Here is a 22831-nt window from a genome sequence, read left to right as displayed (position 1 = left end):
TATCTGCCAGCAGCATAACCTCCTCGAGTCCGCTCTGCGCCCCTCACCCCTGTCTCTCCGGTAGCGACCGTGGATGAGTAGCTGCAGCACGAGGGACGAGCAGGAAGAAAGCTCTGTGTCTCCTCCCCGAGTCGGTCGAGAGCCTGGGCGTGTTGAATTCCGAGTTACACCACTTGTTCCTTTACCGTCTCAGCAAGGTCTTGACTCTCTATCCCAGGATGTTTTATCGGTCTTTTGTGAAAAGCTCGGGATACCGAAAGAGAATCAAGTTTCTGAAATGAAGAAAAAATTATATATATATGAAAAAAAGTCGTGCTTCTTCCTGCCGGTGACTGTTTACGAGAGGGAAGTCAGCGGGGCCCCCAAGAGGTCGCTGGTGGCGCAGGAACTGAGGCCACATTGTAGAAAAAGGGGGAAGGAAAAAAAACACCCAGAAACTTTCTTCCTTGTTGCGAATAATCGCCGTGCACCCCGCCCCTCCCTAGGCAGAGGCAGTAATGTGACACCGGAGAGAAACCCGGAGACCCAAGCTGGGAGAGGGAGGGAAGAAGGAGGGGAGAGGGCTGCGGAGAGCCGGAGGGGGAAAGGGGAGGAGAAGGAGGAAAACCCCTGTCAAGGAGGTGGAGCGAGGGGCTGGTGTCCGCCTCCTGTTCCTCCCTGCCGTTTTTTAGAGGAGCCTAAACCGGGACAAAACACGCCGAGACCGACAGACACAAAGCCGGGGGTCCACGCTGGCGCTGGAGGCGAGCCCCGGCGGCCGCGAGCGAACCCGAGGCACCGCGGGACGCAGGGCGCGGGGGCGCTAGCGGGCAGGGCGCGGGCAGCGCCCCCGAGCCGGGGCCAGGCACCTCCGCTGCTCAGGCCGCCGTGGCGCGGACCATGCCGAGGAAAGTCTCCTGAGCCCGGCAACTTCGGCCCCTCCCCGCCCCCACCCGGGCTGCCCTCCGCGCGGCCCTGCCCATGTGCAGACGGCCGGCCGGGCTCTCCTGCTTGCAGACGGATGGGTGACCTTTTCCTGGCACGGGCAGACTGTGCGAGGCGGCGGAGCAGGCGATGAAGAAGAAGCAGCAGCATCCCGGCGGCGGCGCAGATCCCTGGCCCCATGTGGCCCCTCTGGGGGGCGCTGCTCCTGGCCTGGGCAGCTGGAAGCGCCGGGTTTCCCAGCTGCCTTTCCTGCGCTTCTCCCTCCGGGACTACGGTTTCTGCATGGCCACCCTACTGGTCTTCTGCCTGGGCTCCCTCTTCTATCAACTCAGCGGGGGACCTCCTCGCTTCCTGCTCGACCTGCGACAGTATTTGGGTAAGGAAGAGAGGCAGGCACTAGGGGGACGCTGGCCGGGAGAAGTTGTTCCGGGGGGTGGTGGGTATGAGGCGCACCTGGGACTTTCGGTGCTTCCCGCCCCCGCCCCCCCACCCGCCTACCCGCTGATGCGAGGCTTCCCAAGTGGGATGCCTGCGAGCTTCAGTGAATCAGCCCGAGGCGTCTGCTCCCTCCCACGTGGCTGTCTGCCTCGGTCGACAGGCCGGACAGGTACCCCAGGGCAGGGCACTGCCTACCTTCCCCGCCTCCACCTCCCCATCTGGGCGGAGTGCCGGAGTGTGTTTGTGGGTGTGTGCGAGTGGGTGTATATTCAGTTCTGCCGGTGGGGAGAGAGGCAGCATACTGCCCTGTCCAGCTCTCAGGGTCGTGCGGGTGGGTTTAGCTCCTTTCCATGGTGGGTTCTGCAAATTTTGCCCCTAAGTTCCCCTTCTGCCGTTGGTCTGGGTGACCCAGAGGCAGTTTTCAGGTTCTGCTCTGTCCCTGAGCTGGCTTGACCTTTGGCAGCCCCTGCTCAACCCGTGCCCAGCAGAGAGCGGGACTTGGGGAGCGGGCTGTGCAGGCAGATCTGGGGCTGTCGGAGGGCATCAGTCAGGCTGACCGGCAGTGTCGCCTGTCTTGACTCCACGGTCCTCTGCGCTCTGTGTGTTTCAAGTCCGAACTTTTGTAGAGGATTGTGCTTGTTTTTTTAGGAGCAAGGCTGACTGTTTTTAGCAGAGGTAAGGAAGAGGTTGTGCCGCGAGAAAAGAGAGGCTTCAGAGAGAGGGCGTGACCCGCAGCTCTCGGTCTGAGCGCCGGAAGCTAGCGGTGCCTGCACACCCAGGTCCCAGGTGCTGCGCTGGCTCGAGTGCCCAGGCCAAGGCAGGATGCAAATCTGCCACAAGTCTGTGGCCAGAAGAGGTCCTGCGAGGAAGACGGGAGAGTCTGGGAGGGCTCCAGCTTCTTGCAGACATGCAAGGTGATAAAACCAAAGCCACCAGCACACATCCGGCATCTGACTGACGCGAGCGGGTGCGCAAAGAGAAACCGCTAAAGCTTAGGAACCGTAATGGGCCAAATGACTCCAGCGAGCTGCAGGCTGCCACACTTCCCCACCCGAGTCCCGTTTTCAAAGGAAAAAACCACTTCAGCAAAGTGACACGTGTTAGAGCTTTTTGAAATGTAAACTCAGATCAAATAATGTTCTTTCTATGTAGAGAAGCTCAGATTTTAAAAGTAGCACTTCCATTTCTGTAGAAACTTTGGGGAAGTATGGTTTTGTAAGATGCTTTAGGGAAAATTAAAGGAAAATGTTGTCCAAGTAGAATTCCAAAACACGATCTTAAGCATCTGGTTTTTAAGGAGACTTGGGGTCATGCACTTCTAGGGGGTCGGATCTCTTCTTTCCCCGAGTTCCGGAGTTTGGAGTCTCATAGCTTCACCTGCTCTCAGACACCTGCTAGTGCCACAAAGGTAACCATGTTTTACCACCACCAACAATCACCGTTATCTGGCTTGGGAAAAGTGATTGCTTTTGAAGCTCGGGGGTCCTTGTCCATAAAATCTGATAATGAATTCTTTGGACAAGTTTCATTTCAGCCAAATATGGAGACCAGTGGTGCAGGGAACATACAGGGGATGGGGAAGGAAGACATTTGTGTTGAGTGTGCTCAGCAGCACTTGGCTTTGGGCAGGGTACTCCAACGTCACGGGCCTCAGTGTTTTAGGTAAAATTGGGCTGGGCTGAGTTGTCTCACACCTGTACCTGGCTTCTGAAATGTTGTGGTTTTGATATTCTTCTTGGGGTGGACAAATCTGGGAGGAAGAAAGAACACAGGTATCATTAAGGTAAGATGAAGAAACTTCAATATCTACCACATTAATCGTCTGAAAATTCAGATACATGTTGTATCCAGAATTTAGTGCATTCATTACATATTTCAAAAAATGACACCCCGTACACTTGGGCTCCATTGGTAGAAGGGTAAACGCACAGCATTCACTCAGGGAAGCAGGAAGAACTAACGGGTTACACATCACTCTTATTACGAACTGATCATTAAATTTCTGACTGACGTGATCCGTTACAAAAAAATGACATCACTGTGAACTGAAAATAGTATGTCCTTGGCCAAATTTGGCCTTTGTTGTTTTGTTATACAAATAAAATAATTTTGGGGCAAAGTGGGCTTGTGGTCCTTAAGAGGGTCTAAAATATGCCCTTAATAATCTAAGGCCAAGGTATCTGTGGCATTAGTTTCCCCTTACTTCCTCCATTCTATTATTTTAGTGTCTGTCAAAACAAAATTTGCTGTTAGTAAACATATCCTCTCAGTTTTGGAGGTAAATATTTTTCCTAAATATAAGTTCATGTAAAGCCATAATTTTCTAAATCAAAATAACATTTATAACAAACATTTTTCTTGACAGGATATTATTTTAATATACTTATGTAATATTATGCATCTGACATAGAGTTATTTGATAGCTATTTGTTGAAGTAATGACTGAACCTGTTGTATCAGATTGGCAGTGTACTTAATATATTGGATATTGACTATTCTCATACGGAAGCCAAGAGATAGGACCACTCACGAGAAAAACTACATTATGGTTTATGTGCCAGCCCACGCAGGAGCAGGATGAAATTGTCTCAGCACAGTGACACTATAGGTAGGTTCTACTGCTATTCCCATTGTTTATATGGGAGAAGTAAAGGCAAAGAGGTTCACTGACTTGCTGGAAGACACACAGCTCGTAAGGCAAGACCTGAACCCAAATCTGAGTCAGGACTCACTGTATAGCACTGAGAAGTTTCAGAGATAAAATGGAAATACAGCCAAAATGCAAGTGGGAATCTGAAGAGCTGACTGGCAAAAAAAATGGTCATACTTATTTGCCTAATTTCACTTTCCTTTGCTTGACATTTTTACTAAGTATCTTGAGGGACCAACAGAAGAAAACTAATTCAAGCAGCAGGTCTAGTCAAACTCCACCTTCCTGTATTCGTCTCCGAGTTGCTGCCTCCATGTGCTAGGGAACTCGACACCCCAGCGCCGCACAACTGGAGGTGATGTAGATTGGAATCGTGAATTCTTGATCTTTCTCTCTTTGTTCTTTGTCTGGGCTAGTGCTTCTCAGTGTGGTCCCTAGGCCTGCAGCATCAGCATCACCTGGGAGCTTGCTACACATGCGCATTCTCAGGTCTCATCCCAGACCCGAGGAATGAAGGAGCTTGGGTGTGGGACTCAGAAGTCTGTGCCTCAGCAGTTCTTCCAGGTGATTCCAATGCCTGCTCAAGTTCAAGAACCATTGTTCTGGAGTACGGTATTGCTTTCAGGCAGCTTCCTGTATATTTGAAAGGGGAGATGAGAGAGAGGAGAGATTTATAAACTATTTTAAAGGTGCTGTACATGGTTTCATTGTTTAAATTAACTTTTGAAATATTTTTAATTGGTTGATTTTAGAGATGGGGTTGTGGGGAGAGAGAGATTTATTTGTTTGTTCCACTTATTTATGCATTCATTGGTTGATTTTTGTATGCGCTCTGACTGAGCGTGGAACCTGAAACCTTGGTGTATTGGGATGATGCCTTTACTAACTGAGCAACCCAGCCAGGGCTAAATTTTGACTTTTAAAAATGCATCTTCTTTGCTGCTTTAGCTCCATTGTTTCAAGGAAAGGACCAGCCAACAGCTGCAGTCCCAGCTGGCTCTAGACATTCTGAAGTTGGGGTGAAGCAGGGCAACCAGCAAGTACAGTGTGAAGAAGGGGGGCAGAGGAGTGAATAAGGATGCTTTTTCTTCCTACAGGAGCCAGGGTCAGACAGTTCCTTCTTTCTAGTCACTTTGGGGGAAGGCAAAGTCTGTTCTCCTTTAAGATACTTTCTGCTACAGCATATTCAAGAAATGGGAAAGCAAGTTAGGGGAAGGAAAATTATGCAGGGGTAACTGTTGCCCTGACTTTTTCCCTCCCTGAAATGGGTGGAGAGAGAACACAAACAAAAACCAGGGGTAGTTAGACGAATACAGCAAATTGCTGTACTTAGAGACCATAGTCTCTTCAATTCGGTGAAATGATTTCTTTTTTTCTAAGCAGCATTCAGACTTTGATTTGCTATGGCAAACAAACCAAAAACTGACATCTCCCCCAGAAATTAGGTTATGTTTTAGCCTCTGCCAGTAGCCTCATTACTTATGATCTGTGAAAATATCAAAAACTTGGAATAACACTCACTACCCTGATGTAAACTGAATAAGCCAGATGGCTTACTACTGATCTTATACAACCAGCAAACTCTAATGATTTATCATCAAGCCTTGGATTTGTGATTTAGCCTTTATGGGAACTGAGTTTGTTGGGTCGATCTCAAGTTAATGTGCTTTCCTTTCTATTTTTAATTTATACTCCTTTAAACGGGGGTATACTTCTCTAGTTTCTAGAATTGCTGATATCGCGTGCTTTCTCTCTTTCCATATATATATATATATATAACACATAACTATCGAATTTAGAATTTTCTACATTTAAGTGAATTTAAAGAAAAATATGAAAATAAACATCCAGATCTGTCACAAAATAGTTTCTCTAAACCTTAAAAGCCAAATTTAGTTTTTCTTCTGCACCTCACGTATGGATTAAATATAGTACTCCAGGCCCCAGACAGCAATCCAGGAAGCCACTGCATAAAATATGATGTTATCAATACAAATTGTTGACATAAAAAGAAAATGACATTCTTGTTCATAGCTGAAAATTTGTCTTATAGTGTTGGATGGGGACACAGTAGCACTGTATTAGAGGAAGAACAGAAAGTAGAATTTGACTGTGGTGGTCTGTTCCATAAACACACAGAATGGATGGTGAAAAGCATTCCGCCTTGTAAACTATTTTTAACGTAGACTAGTCTTAGTATGAATTGTTTAAAAATATGTATAAATATGTATTATCCGGATACCTTCTTTCTTCAAATTCCCTGTCATCAAGCCAGGCTTAAAACACTAGTTGGTTTTGTATTTGAGAAACTGGAATAAAAGCGCTCAAGTGTTTTGAGTCCCAAGAGAAACGGTATGTTTTGCTTCCCCGACGGGAAGCTGCAGGAGAAGGACAGGAGCTGGCCCTGCAGTAATACTCAAAGGTACAGTGACGGGCAATGATAAGGCCCTTTATCTGATGAATTGTACCCACTAAAATTACTAAGAGTTATAACTTGCTAATTTGTTTTGGAACAAAGTAAGACAACGACAAATGTACTTTGCTTTACCTATATTCATTTTTACTGTAGAAACTCAACTTTAAGCAAACAATGATGAATGTAAGCCCCTTTCTTTATCAGAAATGGGGACAGAAACACTAATATTTCACCTAGAGTTCTTTGCACAATTGAAGAGTGTAGCAATTATTGTGCAAGAAAATGCCAAATGGAGCACACTTTAGTATATGCTGGTCATGATTAAGCAGCTTGACATATAATTTGCAGACCACACAATTCACCCATTTAAAGTTTCAATAGCTTAATAGTTTTTAATAGTTGTTTTTGGTGTAGTCACAGGCCAGTGCAACCATTGCTATAGTGAACTTTAGGGTATTTGATCACCACAAAGAGAAACCCGGTACCCTCTGGCTAACTCACTATTTCTTCTTCCCCCTTCCCCACTCCACCCTTAAGGGCTTACTAATCGACTTTCTGTCTCCATAGATTTGCCTATTCTGGATATTTCATAGAAATGGAATCACATAACATGATATCTTCTGGGGCTTGCTTTACTCACTTAGCATTTTGTTTTCAAGGTTCACTCGTCCATGTTGTAGCAGGTATCCACACTTTATTGTTTTCATGGGTGAATACTATTCCATTGTATGAATGTTGTTTATTCATTCGTTGACGGATATTTCCATCTTTTGTCTATTTTAAATAGTGCTGTTATACATATTCATGTACAAGTTTTTGTTTGAACACTCATTTCCTGTCCTTTCGGGTGTATACCCAGCAGTGGAATCGCTGGGCCATATGACAATACTGTGTTTAGCTTCCCGAAGAGCTGCTAAGCTGTTTTGCACAGTGGCTGCCCCATTGTGCATCCCCACCAGCAGAGTATGAGAGTCCCAGCTTCTTTACATCCTCACCGACACTGGCCAGTTTCCATTATTTTGATTATAGCCGTCCTAGTGAGTGTGAGCTGGTATCTTACTGTGGTTCTGCTTTGTGCTCCCCTAGTGGCTAGTTACATCCAGTGCCTTTCAGTGTGCTTGTTGACCACCTGTGTATCTTCTTTGGAAAAATGAAGATACACAGGTATCTTCACAGTATCACAGGTATGCACCTCTCAAAGCACAAGAAACTCATTTCATGCTTCAGTCACTTTCGAAGTGCTAAGTACAGTGTCTAGGGTGATATAGTAAAACCTAAGGAAATTCCTAATAATTGATTGAAAGCAAGAACCTCATAGAAAGCATCTGGGGGGTCTTTTTTACAGTACTTCAAATCTTAAACACTTTGGCTGTCTGCAGTTAGCTGTAACATATGATAATTTATGGATAGCTAGCACTTTGACGTCACAAAGATTCCTGCAACTTGGATGTGGAATATAAGCATGGCCAATTTTGAACAACAGATTACGGTTCAGTGGATGGGAGTATTTGTCTTTGTATTTGTTCATGAGAATGGAGCTGACGAGCTCAGCAGGGGAAAGCATTTGGGTGCATTATGTTCTTTATACGATGTGCTACAAGGCTACCAAGGATCTTGAGTGCTCTCATAAAACTGGAATTCATACACAATTCATTTTGTATTCACATTGTTTGTGGTTTAGCGTACAGGACAAATATATAAGGACAATATTTCCTGTCTCTGTTTCTCTGAAGTAGAATAACTTACAAACTTTAGGAAGAAGTGTTTTCCAAAAGTGTTTGAATTTTTTAGTAGGTTTTAAAAATATATAGTGTCAAAATAGGAAGCTTTAAAATAAGGACAGCCAGTTCCATGCCGCTTGGTATAGCTTCAATTTGAATAATTTGTAAGTTTCATATTAGTACTTACCAGGGAGCCACATTAGCTGTTTAGCATTTAGGATGTGCTATTCCACTTGAGCTGTCTCCAGTTTTCTATCACCTATCTGCACTTTCCCAAGATAGCCACCAGCTCATTTTTCTTGCCCACCTTTGCCTCACTGCCCGCCGTTGCTTCTGCTGTTGCTTCTGTGTTGATGGTTTGGGGAAACTAAAGTTCCATTGACGATCTCTGAACTCCTGTGGCGTTTATGTCATGATCACTTCTGAAGTTTTGACATTCTACCTTGTACTATGATAATTTGAGGGCGAGCTCCTTGAAAGGAGGAAGCTTATTCAGTGCTTTCCATCTCTCCTCTGACCTCTCTCTGGGGCGCTCTGCACAGGCCTGCTGTAAGGGTCTGTGGATTTGGTAGAGTATTCACGAAGCAGACTGCTCTTTGTAGGGTTCCTTAGCCTGTTTTGTTTGATCACTATTTTAAGCAGACAACATGGAGAGGGGTGCCAGGAAAAACTCAAACTCAGTTGATGTCTACAGCCCATCTCTTCTAGGCTGTTTGAAGTGTATGCTCCAAGCAAAGGCATTAAAACCACCATGACATATAGTTTGCTAAACGTTGCCTTCTGTGCACAGGGATCATGGTCCACCTCTGACCTGTAGGGATTTTGAGGTGCATTCGCAGGGCTATCCCTGTAATTAAGAGCATCCAAGGTCAACCTAGAGCTTTGGCTGCATACAAACAGAATGCAAAATTCTTGTTTCTTGTCATTTTCTTGAACCCCAAGCCAGCTGCTTTGGGAGTGTGCAGAACAGCAGTTTATTTCTCTCTCTAGGTCAGTGTCTTACCTGGGTAGCAATTTGTTTTAAATTAGCTAGTACATTTCCAGCATGACTTTGAGTCTTTAAGCAGAGGAAACCATAAAATGATGTGATTTTTGATAGCAGCTGCATGGATTTTAACCTAGAATTGCAAAGTGGTAGACTGTATAATTAAGGCTCAGTGCACAAACCCAGTCACCCTATTTTGATGAAAGATATTAAAATAACCTTAAGCCATGGCTTTAAATAATTCTTTCTCCATTCACTAATAGATGATTTAAATAACCATTTACATTCAACCATACTGCATTTCTGGGAACACCACTGATATTTTTCAAGTTCAGTGAGCATTACTTTCATAGTCTTGATGAAAATAAAAATGAAATATTCTGAAACATAAATTCCTTTGTTCAAGAATCATTCATCAAATATTCATTGAAGGCCTTCTGTGGGCCAGAAGCATCAGGAATTAGAAAAAGTATACTTTAGAGCGGTGACCTTGGCATGAATCGTTGTGTTACCACTTACGTGCTGTGAATATTTGTGCCAATTTTTTGATTCCTCTGAAACGTTGGTATTTTGATCTATACAATGGGATTAATAATTGCTATTTATAGAGCGCTCTCTAACTCAAGGCCCAGCATCCAAATTCAATAAGTGTCCATTTTCTCACCTTACTCTTTGCCTCTCTCAGACTCCCTCTTCTTCTGGCACACATGAACTTGTGCACATGTGCACACACATGCACACATACTCATACAAACATGCATACTAGTACAGTATGCAAATTCACTGTGGCTTGGCTTCTATTGAAAGGACCATGGTGACCAAGAAATATGAAATTACCAAACTAGTCTATTGTTTTGTGGTTTATCTCGTCACTCTCACCCTTAGATTGGCAAAGGCTCTTCAGCAGCTAATGAACTCTTGTCATTTGCCCCATTAATCACACACACACAAACCTTCCTGCTTTTTATCTTCTCTTCTGCTCCCCAGAAACAGTCTTGAAAAAAACACATTCTTTTCCCAGCCTACTTTATTTCATTTTGAATTTATACACACAGTTTCCCTGCTGCGTTCAAGAAATAAAAATAGTTGTGCAGAGGGAGTGTGCTGAAGTTTACTCTCTGGGATCACCAGCTGTTCTAGGGCTGGACTAGCGATCCAAAAATCACACCTTTTCAAACAATTGTAATGCCAAGCATACACTATGATGGTTTGAGAATGGCCACTTATGATGGACTTACTACACCCAGTAGTAAGGACACTTTCTTTCCTCTGCTTCCGCAGGAGGTCAGGGCAATAGCTGTGAACCAAAGCAGTAGATCCTGTCTTTGTCAAGAGGCCGGTGAACTTGCTTCTGTTTTCCTTTCCCACTTTGTGTTGCTTTGACCTGCTCAGTCTCTGATGGGTGTTGGGGCAAGTGAGAGCTACAAGGCCATTACCAGCCATTGCAGCTGGTCACCAATCCCTTGAGAAGTTGAAAGCAAAAGTGATTTTATGTTATTTAAGAGAAAGTTAAATTTTGTCCAGGGAAACCATGACCTTGCAATTCTAGCACAGAACTTCCTGCTTTGACAAGAAGGCTTCTTGCCACAAATGCCTTCCCACTGGGGTAAGAGAACTGTCAGGCAACACGTGTGGGTTGATGGAAGAGGAACTAGACCTGGGTCTGGAACGAGTCCCTGAAGAATTCAGTGGTCAGTGCTGTTATGTCACACGAGCCTCCTAGGCTTAAGTTTCTGAATCTCTAAAATGAAGAAGTTTCATTATGTCTGGGATTCTCTGTTGGTTTTTTTTGCCTAGGAACCCTGTGAGCAGCAATATTTTTATGTGGCCCTGATGGTCCATCTGGGAATATGTCCCAGTACCAGGAAAGGGAGAATGGGTTGGTTTGGGGGTTCCTTAAAGAAGTTTTCTAGGTGATTTTCACAGACAGCCCCCAAGGGCTGGTGCCTCTTTTTCTCTTTAGCATCACTGAATTAGATGTTATCTGAGGTTCCATCTCCTCTTAAAATCATATATTGAGAGACAAGAAACAACTTAACTATAGCAAATGAAAATGTAAGGCTATTTCTTTTGGAGCCAGATGCTTATTTGAAAGATGGCAAGAATCAAGTGACTAAGACAAACTGAATATGCAAAAATATTTTAGCTCAATATTTTCAGAGTTTTAATCATAATTGTTTTTTCCCAAAAACCCACCAGTTTGCCCCAGCCTATCCAGGCATCCATGGGAGAATCTCGCTCTAGAAATTGTGGGGAGTAGAATGTCCTTAGCAAGGCAGAGTGAGAGAGAGAGAGAGGAGATAGACTAAGACATGGCTTTGCTGAATCCAGGGTCTACCAGGATGGTAGGAACAAAGAAGGAAAACAAAGAGGATTAAGTAGTTTGTGTCGTTCAAAGAGGATTCTCACAACCTCAACTGCTACTGGTCATCCCATTCCGTGGTGGACAGATCCACTGGCTGAGGGGATTCATTACCATGGGGTGAGCTACTTCCCCGTAGCTTCCAGCTACTTCTCCAATTCTTCTTCTGGGAACTGTGTAGATTAGTCTATTGGATTTCTTCCTCTTTCAAAGAATTGAATATATGATGATGATTGTCATTGGTAACCCCCCCAAACGCATAAATCTTGTCCAGACAAATAGGTCTATTTTTCAGTTCCTCATCGGAAGTCACTTTCAGATGCAGAAAGCACAAAACAACAAGGAAAAAACAACATTAAAGGGAAACCTTCTGAACAATAACACCCCATAAACAAAGCAAAAAATGCCAAGATTGGGGACAAATATTTCTCTAGGAAATGGGATTAATATACAGGTGGATCAAGAAACCAGTAAGAAAAAGAGAATTCACAAGATTAATGGGCAAAGGATATGAGCACGCAATTCACAGAAAAGGAAGCTCAAGTGGCCAATAAGCATGTGAAAATAGGAAATGATGTTTATTCCCTTGTGCATCTTGTTATTTTGCTTTGTCGATCTGGTCCTTCACTGGCCTGAAGAACTGAGAAATATGCCAGTTCCTTTTATTGGACAGCCTACTTCGTGGACAGAAGTTGCTACCAGAAATGGCTGTCTTGGAAACTGTCTTCTTTTGAGAATGACTGCCACATTCACCACTGTCCTGTAGTGATGACGGGAAGTAGACCCAGGTTTCAGGACCTAAGTACAAAGTTTTGTTGAGATTTTGGGGGCCACACTTGTGTTGGGCCATCTGCCAATGGAGATGCCCTTCTGTACACCAGGAACCACAGCCATCAAGCAAAGGGCCCTTTGCCTTTGTCCCTGCTTCCCTCCACCCCTGAGACTTTGATGAGTCAGCAAGAAGCACGGGAAAGAAGGAACTGACGTAGTGCTTAGACTGCAGCATCTTATCTTGCCGGGAAGTATTTTCTCAATATACAAGAAAGCGTGGTTGGAGCTTTCCAGAAACGGGACTGCAGATTTCTCGTGAATTCATTCTGCTGGAGTGTCAAGATTCATCCAACGACGTGCCAAAAAATGTGTACAATCACGTACAGATTTAGTCACCTCAAGAGGAAGTTATTTTTACCACAGCAGTGCAGAAACCAATGTGGCAACTGGCAGACAGGCCGAGCCAAGGCTGAGGAAGGTGTCTGAGCAGCTGGGGCCTGGGCACACTTGCATCTCCAGTCTCGCCAGACCGTCCTCGGGATCGTGGTCTCCTCTGAGCAGGTTGAGTGAGGAGTTCCCGTGTGCAAGACCTGCCCGGAGGAGCGGAATGTGGACGTGACTTCAGAGTGTGGTGCAGTTGAAGCAGTGCGGGGCTCACACTGGTTACTCCTGCAAATGTGCCGTGTGCCCTCCAGATCGGTTCTACAGAAGCCACTCTCTACCTGAGGTCTGCAGAGCACATGGAGATGAAAATGGAGGAAGAGATTCCGGAAAGCTACATACGTATAAAAACTAAGTGGCGCAGTGTCTTTATTCTGCTTCAGCAGATCACAGGATGGAGGCTGTATTATTTTCTTTGCCTGTGTTTTTCCCAGCTCCAAAGGTGGCTCTTGTTTGCTTGCCCAGCAGAGATCCAAGGCCTTAAGGAGTCTGCAGTGTTTGGGGTTATGTTCCTCCAGTCCTGCTGCGAGGTGAAGCAGTTCCCAGAAATTAGAGGGAGGGAGGAGGAAATATCTGTTAGCATCCCCAACCTCTGTCTTTTTGTTGCCCTTTTCACCTAGACAAAGGATCTCTCGAGCTACTACTTAGGCAAAATATTCTGAGTCTCACAGTTTTCTCGCTTGACAGTGCACTTTTCAAATGCATTTGGACAAGCTTTATTCAAGTATTCTTGGGTTTGCTCTCCTGTTTCTCATAGTGGGGGAGAGGTCAGCAGGTTCTATGTGCTTGTGTCCTGATAATTAACAATGGTGTCACTCTCTGACCTGCCCTCTGGCCTAGTGAGTGTGTGTGTAGGCGTATTGTTAGGTTTGCTCCTTAGCTTGGTAGGGAAAACATACTAGAACATGCTTTGGTTTCTGGGTGGGCTTCTGTCTTTGTGTTTTGTTTTTTTTTATGGCATATTGCATCCCTGTTTCAAAACACAGCCCCCTTATGCCAGATTAGCCCTGGCTATCCAGTGGGAATGATAGGCGGCTTTTTGTTAATTTTAGAGTAAGTCTTGCCCACATGCTTGTACTTCATTGAAGTTTCACATCAAGGAGACATAGAGGCTCAGAGAACATATGTTTTCCTATTGCTTTCATATGCCCTCCCTCAAGTGTGCTTGGCGGTCATCCTCTCTGTCCTCTTTTCCATCTATTCAGGTTCATTCTTTCAACCCGTGCTCAGCAAATCCAGTCATGTGCTGGGTCCTGGAGATAGTGTGACTTAAATCTATAAGCTTTTATTTGGCTGTGACTTATGACACTTTAGCCTTTAGCTTCCCCATACCAGCTCATCTCAAACTTTAATGTGCATTCTGATCACCAGGGGATTTGTTAAACTGTGGATGCTGTAAGGTAGGTCTGAGATGGGAGGGTGGGGTGCCGAGATTCTGTGTTTTCCACTAGCTCCCAGGTGTTAGCAGTGCCCCAGGTGGAGGGCCACACTTCCAGCGGCAAGGGTCCACATGGTATCATTCCTGGAAAGCCATTAGTACCCATAAACAGACAAATGGGTCAGGGTTCAGCCTAGCTTGTTAAACACTGTGCTATGAAACACTTTGTAGATTTTTTTAACAGAATTTTCACTCACCAATTTGATCATCTGAATTTAAGAACGTTAGATTTTTCTTAAGGGATTTCACATACTTGTCTGATTCAAGTTTAGAAGTGCCTGTTTTTATTAGTTTTGGCAATCCACAGTATTGAAATGCATGCAGGCTATTTGGAGATTTGGGAACATACAAATTTTGATCTAATGTCAAGTTCATTAGTAATTATAGGAAGTAAAACAATTGGTCTTGAGTGGGAAGTTTCTTCAAATAGTTCCTGAAGATTCTCGCACTGTTTTAAAATTTGATGTTTAAAAAAAATTAAAATTTGATGGTGAGGCATAGTATCAGGATTCACTGCCAAGTGTCCCTACTATCCAAATGTCCCAGGTAAAGTTTTCTTATGGCTAGAGCAAATAATTGGATGCAAACAGAGCAAATAATTAGAATGACTTTGTAGAATACTTTAAAAGCACTATTTAAGAAATAATGAAACCCATTAATACCCGATCATTGGAGAAAACTTGGAAACAGAGAAAAGTACATGAAGAGAATAAAAACATGTTGATTCCTTTATCACAATGCGTTGGTTTGGTTACATGGTTCCTTCCTGCACTTGGCAGTGTCGCAAATGTGATTCCACGTGATTATGTGTTTCTTTTTACATTGGTTTTCCTGGTGGCAGAGTATTTTGTGAAAGTACAATAATTCCTTTCACAAAACTTTTTTTTATTTTTAGCCCAGTTCCAGTTTTTAATGATTCGAAATAAAGCTGTGGTGAACATTATCAAATTTTTGCACACTTCTCTGCTTCCCTGGGATAAATTCCTAGACTTAGAATTGCTGGGTTAAAGTGCGTACCCATTTTTAAATTGCTTGTAGCACAAATTGCTGTATTTTGGGTGTATTTCACCAGCAGCCTATAGCCTGTTTGTGCGCATACTCTTATAAGCACTGGACACAGTCTTATAAAACTCCTTACCCATTCCACTGGTAAAAAATAATATCCTTATGCTGTAATTTGCATTTGTTTGAATATAAGTGTAATTGAGCAGTTTGATGATATTTATAAGTTTATAAGACATCTTTTTTGAATTACAGCTTTGCTCTTTCCCTTTTTCCCCTATAGATGTATTCTTTCTTTTATCAATTACAAGAGTTCTTTAGAGATGTGTATTTGCCCTTCACCATATGTGCAAATAATAATCTCCTTATTTTTAATTGCCTTTTAGGTTTTTTTAAAACAATATCTTTTTTCCTGTGCACTAATGAACTTTCTCCATTTATTATTTTTTCTTTGGTATTGGGCTTAGAAAGGGCTTGTATTTTGATGTCAAGTGCATAATCTTTATATTTTCTTCTAATTCTTTTGTTGTTTTATTTTCATTTAGTTTTAAAATCCTTTCAGCTTTTATTGTGATGTAAATTAACTCAGTGACTTTCCAAGTCTAGCTAGAGACAAAGTCATCATATCATTCTTTAGTAGTACATTCATTTTTCAAAAGTCACAATGGATTGACTTGAGCTTAACTCTTTTTAGAGGATTTGTAACCTCCGTGTACCATTTAATACTAAACTTTCGGGGATAGGAGGGCTTCTCAGACCACCTGGGACCTCCTCATAGCACAGTTGGTCCTCGGCATCCACCAGAGATTGGCTTCAAGACCTCTGATTACAAAAATCCTCGGATGCTCAAGTCCCTTAGCCTGCCCTCCATGACCATGGGCTCCGCGTCTTGGGATATGGAGGGTTGACTGTACGTGTGCTAGGAGCTGGGCCTGCGCCTCTTCTGTTGCTGCCCTCCCTGCTGTGCTTTGCAGCGGTCCCCCAGCCCCCCGCCTGCTGCCATTTTGTCTGGAGAGAACTTCGTGCGCCAGTGCATTGCGTCGTGGCTCCCGTGCTGCCAGGTGGGTACGACCAGTCTCCGCTCTCCACTCTCCTGGCTTGCCCTGCCTGCTGTCCAAGTGCAGATCTCTGCCTCTTGGATTCCTACTGGGTCTCAAGCAAAAAATGAACCAGCACCCTTCCCATCCCCCACCCCACTACCTGCCACCCTTCTCAACAGTCACGTGCGCCCTTCTCAGCTTGGCTAAAAACCTTAGCTGGGAGTGATGGGTGAGCTCCTTAAGGAGAGCCTGGCTCTAGCAGCCCTCAGCCCTTCACCGCATCTGGGTAATGGGGGCAGCTTTCATTCTAACACTACTTTTATAAGCAGCCTGATGATAAGCTATTTAGTTCTCCTAGGCTGTTATTCTTTTTAAAGCTTGCAATATTCAGGGGACCACAATTTGAAAACACAGACATTTATAGGTCAACCATATGGTCTATATTTTCTTTTTATGAAATCACATTTCTCCTGTGAATTTGTCCTTAACAAGATGTTTAATATCACAAGAGGCAATGCAGTGTAACAGGGCATTGAGCTGCAAATCAGGGGTCCTCTGTGTGAATCCTGGCATGGCCACCATGCAGCTGTGTGACCCTGGGTAATTCACTTAACCTCTCTGAGGCTCCCTTGGAACTTTAGAGGGATTCTTTCAATTCTAGAACAACCACCACCACATAAAGACAATGCTATCTGGAACTCTGCTGCCTGGAGCACTGTGAAATTTGCATTTATGTGCGTTTGCTAATACACATCTTCATTGTAATTATCCATCCAGAAGCCTAGCTAGAGCAGGTGCCACTCCAGGGTATGGGAGCCAAAGGGATGTTACTTACTGTGTTGTGTGTGTGTGTGTGTTGTACCAACAAACAAATCCATCAAAACTCTGCCTCTAGGCTTTCACAAACAGGGGTTATTTGTTGTGTATATTCCTGCCCTTTCTGTCACAATTTTTTGTAGGAAGAACCTCCTAAGATAATGAAATTATTTGTTATTTTATTGGATATTTTTCTTCTTTTCCCTATTCTCCTAAAGGACAAAAGATGTTGTGTGTGTCTTAAGACCTCTGACTTCTTCACTTTAAGTTGTGAAGAATAATTTAATGATTAAAAGTTCTAAGATATCTACCTTGTCATTATTTGATAACATTTTAACTGTTAGGTATTTTTTAAAAAATACAGTGTGCTGAACACATAAAGGTTCTCACAAGAGTTGCTAGTCTAATCTCTGATATGTTATATAAATTTATTATTTTCATGCATATATTTGTGATACTAGAGATTCATCCACATGCCTTGGGAAGCACAGAGGAGGGAATAAATCAGGGAGAACAAGAGAACTTCATGGAAGAGGTGACACTTGAACTGGGTACTGAAGCATACATAGAAGTTTGCTGGCCAGAGATGTGGGAAAAAGTTATTCCAAACAGAAGGAGCAACATTGGCAAAGACAAGCCAGTGGGCAAAATGGTGGCACCTTTGGGTACACCAAGCACTGCAAAGTGGCTGGTGAGAGATTGTGGCAAGAGAAAGGGAAGGGGGGGGGGCTTGTTGCAAGGGGGGCTCCTAAGGTAAAGAGTAGACTGTGAGGGTACTCACCTGTAATGGGGAAACCACTGAACATTTTCAGCCCACAGATTTGTTGTTCATGAAGATAAGTCTGGGAACAAAAAGCCATAAAAGGGCCTCAGCAGGTGTCAGAAATGGTCCGCAGATTCAAGCAGCGTGTTCAAGCTCACTAAGCGCTAAGTGCTTGCCCACGTGCTATCACACTTGCTTCTTCGCTCTCCAGAGAGGTGGATGTTAAGCTCACTTTGCAGATGAGGAACCTGAGTCCAGAGGTGTTTGAAGGGCTCTGAGTTGCTCAGCTGGTAAGCAGTGGGGAGTGTGGGTTGGGGGGAAGACTTCTGCACCTAGTCTGGGCCTCCTTTTCCTTTTCATCCCTTGCCTGATGGAAGCTTACTATCTCAAAAGCACGGAAGTATTTTTCTAACTCTTACCAAGAACTCTCAAAGGTGTTTTCATCTTGATAAAGCAAGTTTGATAGGAAAATCAACTTCACTCTTATCAGGCTTTTATTTATTGTAATATAGGCATGTCAGTTTGCCTCTTTGCTGACATTTTCTTATGATAGTATGCTCCAAGTTGATTGGTTTTTTTTTTCTCTGATTAGCTAAAACGGGAAGAAAAATCCCCACCGCGCTTGTATTGGGATAGGATAGGATATGCCATTATCTTGAATCAATGTTCATTTATTTCAGTAACTTCGATCATGCCATTTTGTCATAGATTAAGTTGGCATTTAGGCTATAATTTCTTGCTGCTTTAAAAATGCTGTTTTCTGAGTATTGCAGGATTTTGTTTTCTGTTGCTTTACGGAAAGCTCTTTAGAGGTGCCTTCGCTTACATCTTACTCGAGTTCCGTAGGCTGGGGCTGCCAATCCTGAGTTCTGAATGTGACTTTTCCCGGGGCAGCTCAGTCCTCCCACCCCTGCTGGAAGACGTCCAGCCTACCTGGGCTGCCACCTGCTCTGGGGGGTTCAAAGCAGAACGGTCTAATTATTTTGTTTTGGTTTTAACCAGAAACAGGACCCTAAATCCTCAATTTTGTTAAAACACAATAGGAGGAGCAGGGTGTAGGGCATCAAAAAAAAAAAATAGAACTGTGCAAAGATTGTAGTAGGAGGGTAGGCATTCTTTGAAATGACTCTGTGCCCACTTGAATTTCAGGACACCTTTTAAGAGGGGAGGTGCAGGGGAAAACAGAACCCCAGATGGGTGCACCATGCCCTGAGTGGACTTGTCTGAACTTGCCCTGGGTCAGGCCCTTACTGGGTGATATATGTTTTATTAAGGTAATTGTGACATCTGGAGTAGAGAGGTTTTGTAGCTGCACATGAAATAGATACCAAGGCAAAAGGGGAGTAAAATGTGCCATGTTGTCCTTACCTAATATGAGCAGCATACCTGTTCATTGGGAAAGGACAGCCTGCCTTTTCCCACCCACAAATAATAGGAGAAATCTATTGGATCTTGTAATAGACAATATCCTCTGCGGCGGTTCTTTCTTTCCGTCCCTCCCTCCCCCGGCCCCTCGAAAATGACCCATTTTCATGAGGCTGGGCCAGACATTGGCCCTTTATAAAAGTAAAAAGCATAGTATCCAATCACAGCGCAGTGATGACATTTCCCTGGAAGCTGAGCTGCTACAGTTTGGGTGTCTGCTTTTCAGTGGGTTTATGTGTTCAGAAAGTGGGTATTGAACGTGGCCCTGTTGTTTCTCTCGAGTATCAGTTTCTTCAGCTTTACTTTTGGCAGGAATGAGGGAGCAGTGGGATGACTGATGTCGAGTGCTGAGGTGTAGAAATTCAGTGTGGCTGGGAATGTGCACGCTGTGATGGTGGATGACTAAGCAGCAGGAGCAAGGTTCTGGCTCATCCCCCTACCCTGGGCAGGCTGCAGGGATCAACTGGGCCGGCGGAGGCCTCGCCTTGGATGAGATCCTCCTGGACTCTCTGCATTTTTTCTGATCAGGAGGATCTGAGCCCTGGTAACTGAGGCTGGGCCAGAACCTTCCTCAGAGGCAGACGTTCCGAATAAACATACTCTGAATGCCTTTACAGCTGACCTCTTAGCTGACCTTTAAAATAATACATCTAACATCCTTACAATTGTCAATGAGGAATTTGTTTTACTGGCTTTTCTACAACTTTTAAACTTATTGTTATTGACCCCTTTAACCAATTCAGCCAACTTTTGTTAGTCTTGCTGTATTTTAAGCATTCTTGGGTATATGATCTCACAAAAACATGTGAGGAATTTTGAAAAAATCATAGAAAATAAAGGATGTTATGAGATCAGTTATAATGTGCGTTATGTAAACTGGAACTTCTATTTCTTTCCATATGTTTTAATTTCACCTAAATTTATATGAATTAGAAAATGGTAGCTCTGGCTAGTGTAGCTCAGTGGATTGAGCGCAGGCCTGTGAACCAAAAGATTGTGGTTCGATTCCCAGTCAGGGCACATGCCTGGGTTGCAGGTCAGTTCCCGGTGGGGGGACACATGAAAGGCAACCATACATTGATACTTCTCTCCTTCCCTTCACCTCTAAAGATAAATAAATAAAATCTTAAAAAAAAGAAAATGGTCAATTTTTGCATGTTTGGAATAAGATGACATGTATATTAAGAGTCTAATGTATTTTTCAAGTGTAAATAAAGTAGATATATGGAAACAACAGAAGACAGACCCACATACTCACACACACATGTATGAACACATGCATGTGCACAGATGCACAGGCACATTTTTAATACACAAAATGGTACATATTCAAGTCCTGTCCATTGGATGACACCTTGTTTAAATATTTTATAATATGTTCATGCTGATTTTTACCTTTGAAAAGACCATGTAAGGGACAGGCAGGAGTAAATCTGTGAATTAGCACCAAACACCAGGTGTCAAGGTCTGCAGCATGTTAAATCAATAGGGTTTTGTATACCTTTGGTCACCGCGCACTCAGACTCTCCAGGGGGAATTGAGTGGGGGTTGTTGGAGAGAGTCAAATTCTCAATGGTCAGCTGCCTGATTATTCCTTCCTAAAATCGATCTCCCTGAGAACTTGTCACCCAGGCTCTCCTTTCCCACCAGTCCTCCCTCAATGCCCGGCCCACACTTGGCAAAGAGTTTTGCCTGAATTTACTCTGCTGGTGTCAATCCCACCACCTGCGAAAGGAGGAATTCACAAGACTGGTGCTGGGAAAGTGCGTGACTATTGAAGGTCACACATCTCACTGCAAGTCAGGGCGTTTCAGTTTTTTGCTTTCAACCCAAGTGTAGGAGTTCAAGTTATTCAAGGAATCAAGATCACTACAGGATTTAGAAAGATGTTAAAAGAATGAGTGATGTCGCAATAATATAACTGCTTCAATTCCCATCTGCTGATTTATGTCAACAAAGTTTACTGGCACTCATGTTTATTATAATGAAAAACAGGAATAAAATTGAAATAAGTAAAATTTAGTACAGATATATTAAGTGGTTAAACAGCATAGGCCTGTTCATCTCATTACTATATTTATTTTCAATCAAATTTTACTTTTTAATAATTATTTGCAAATTCTGTATGTAGTTTTGGTCAATTATGAACCAGTGGTAATCTCTATATTAAATTCAGAATATATATTTTAAGCTCTTCGAACATGAAAAATACCATGGGGTCTCAGCTATGAGAAAAATCTAATGAACAAAATAAACTAATCAACAAAATAGAACCACAAGCATGGAAACGTGGAGCAGACTGACGGTGACCAGAGGGGAGGGGGAGGATTATGATGGAAAGAAGGGGAAGAGACTAGACAAAGAACACGTATGAACGGCCCATGGACATGGGCAGCAGTGTGGGGACTGACTGTGGGAGCAGGAGGTGGGATGGGTGGAGGAGGGCAAAGGGGGAAAAGTTGGGACAACTATAATAGAATAGTGGTAAAAAATCTTTAAAAATGAATTTTAACTTACATACATATTTTTGTTGTACAAAATAGAATAGAGTGATCACATGTAGTCTCAAACATGAAAATACATTTAGTTAGAACAAAGGTCTGTGGGGGAAATGGAATGAAAATACAAATTACTAAAGAACAATGAATGAATGAAAGAAGCCTGTTAATTCCTCCCTCCTTCCTTCTCTCCTTCGAGATGACTCACCTCTACCAAGGATATTCCTGTACTGCAGGCATCTTAAATGTACCTGTGTTTATCCTCTTCTACGCTCTCCTTCTCTCCCTGTACTTGAGGTAACTAGTGTTTTCAGTCTTGTGTTTACTGTTCTCTGTCAGGTTGTGAATATTCTGCAAAATTGAAAGCTTTTTTAAGGAAAAAGAATAAACAATTATGGGCTTAAAATGCCCAATCAGTGCAAATGTCACCCAGTGTGAGAGCGAATAGGAGGAAGGGGAGATTTGAGTGGAGAAAGTGGTCTTAACTAATTATACTTAAATAGCTTATCTTTGCAGATTTTACCAAAACATGTGACTAAGTGAGGTTATTGCTTAGTTTATTTATGCAAGTAGAGGCTCCTGAGGTTTAAGCCTCAGTAATTTCACTGAATCTTACCTCTGTGTGCGTGGTGTGTGATGTACACAAACATGCACATAGACACCCACACACACCTACGTCCCAACTTCAGTTGATTTTAACTTTATATGAAACACATTTTTTAAAGATTTTATTTATTTTTTTTAGAGAGGGAGGAAGGGAGGGAGAAAGAGGGAGAGAAACATCAATGTGTGGTTGCCTCTCATGTGGCCCCCACTGGGGATGTGGCCCGCAACCCAGGCATGTGCCCTGACTGGGAATTGAACCAGCGAACCTTTGGTTCGCAGTCCGTGCTCAATCCACTGAGCTACACCAGCCAGGGCTGAAACACATTTTTATATTCACAATGGCAGGTATCGTATCTCTTGTGTTTGTGTGTGTGTATGTATTCTGTTACATATGTGTATTAAATGATATAATTGTTTTGTTTAAAAATGTTGATATGTATCTTGCTGGAAATTATACCCCTTGCAGCTTTTTAAATACATGGTGAAAAATTCTGGAGGTTAGCTTAAACTGGTCTAGGATACAGAAGTTCTTCAC

At 43.3% G+C, this 22831-nt stretch overlaps 1 protein-coding gene across 1 annotated transcript in view; it reads left to right on the top strand.

Moving 5' to 3' along the window:
- The first annotated feature begins 598 nt into the window (after positions 1 to 598).
- UST (uronyl 2-sulfotransferase) overlaps positions 599 to 22831 on the top strand; it is a 266913-nt gene continuing 244680 nt past the window's right edge. The window contains exon 1 of the mRNA XM_037034745.1: positions 599 to 1300. Within this exon, the coding sequence (XP_036890640.1) occupies positions 1054 to 1300 (247 nt within the window). The 5' untranslated portion in view covers positions 599 to 1053. The remainder of the gene's footprint in view (positions 1301 to 22831) is intronic.

This window comes from Sturnira hondurensis, unplaced genomic scaffold (genome assembly GCF_014824575.4).
Source record: "Sturnira hondurensis isolate 20B ecotype Veracruz unplaced genomic scaffold, ASM1482457v3 Scaffold0022201, whole genome shotgun sequence".
Taxonomy (NCBI): Eukaryota; Metazoa; Chordata; class Mammalia; order Chiroptera; family Phyllostomidae; genus Sturnira; species Sturnira hondurensis.
The sequence above is the reverse complement of the archived record's forward strand: the minus strand, read 5'-3'. Positions and strand labels throughout refer to the sequence as shown.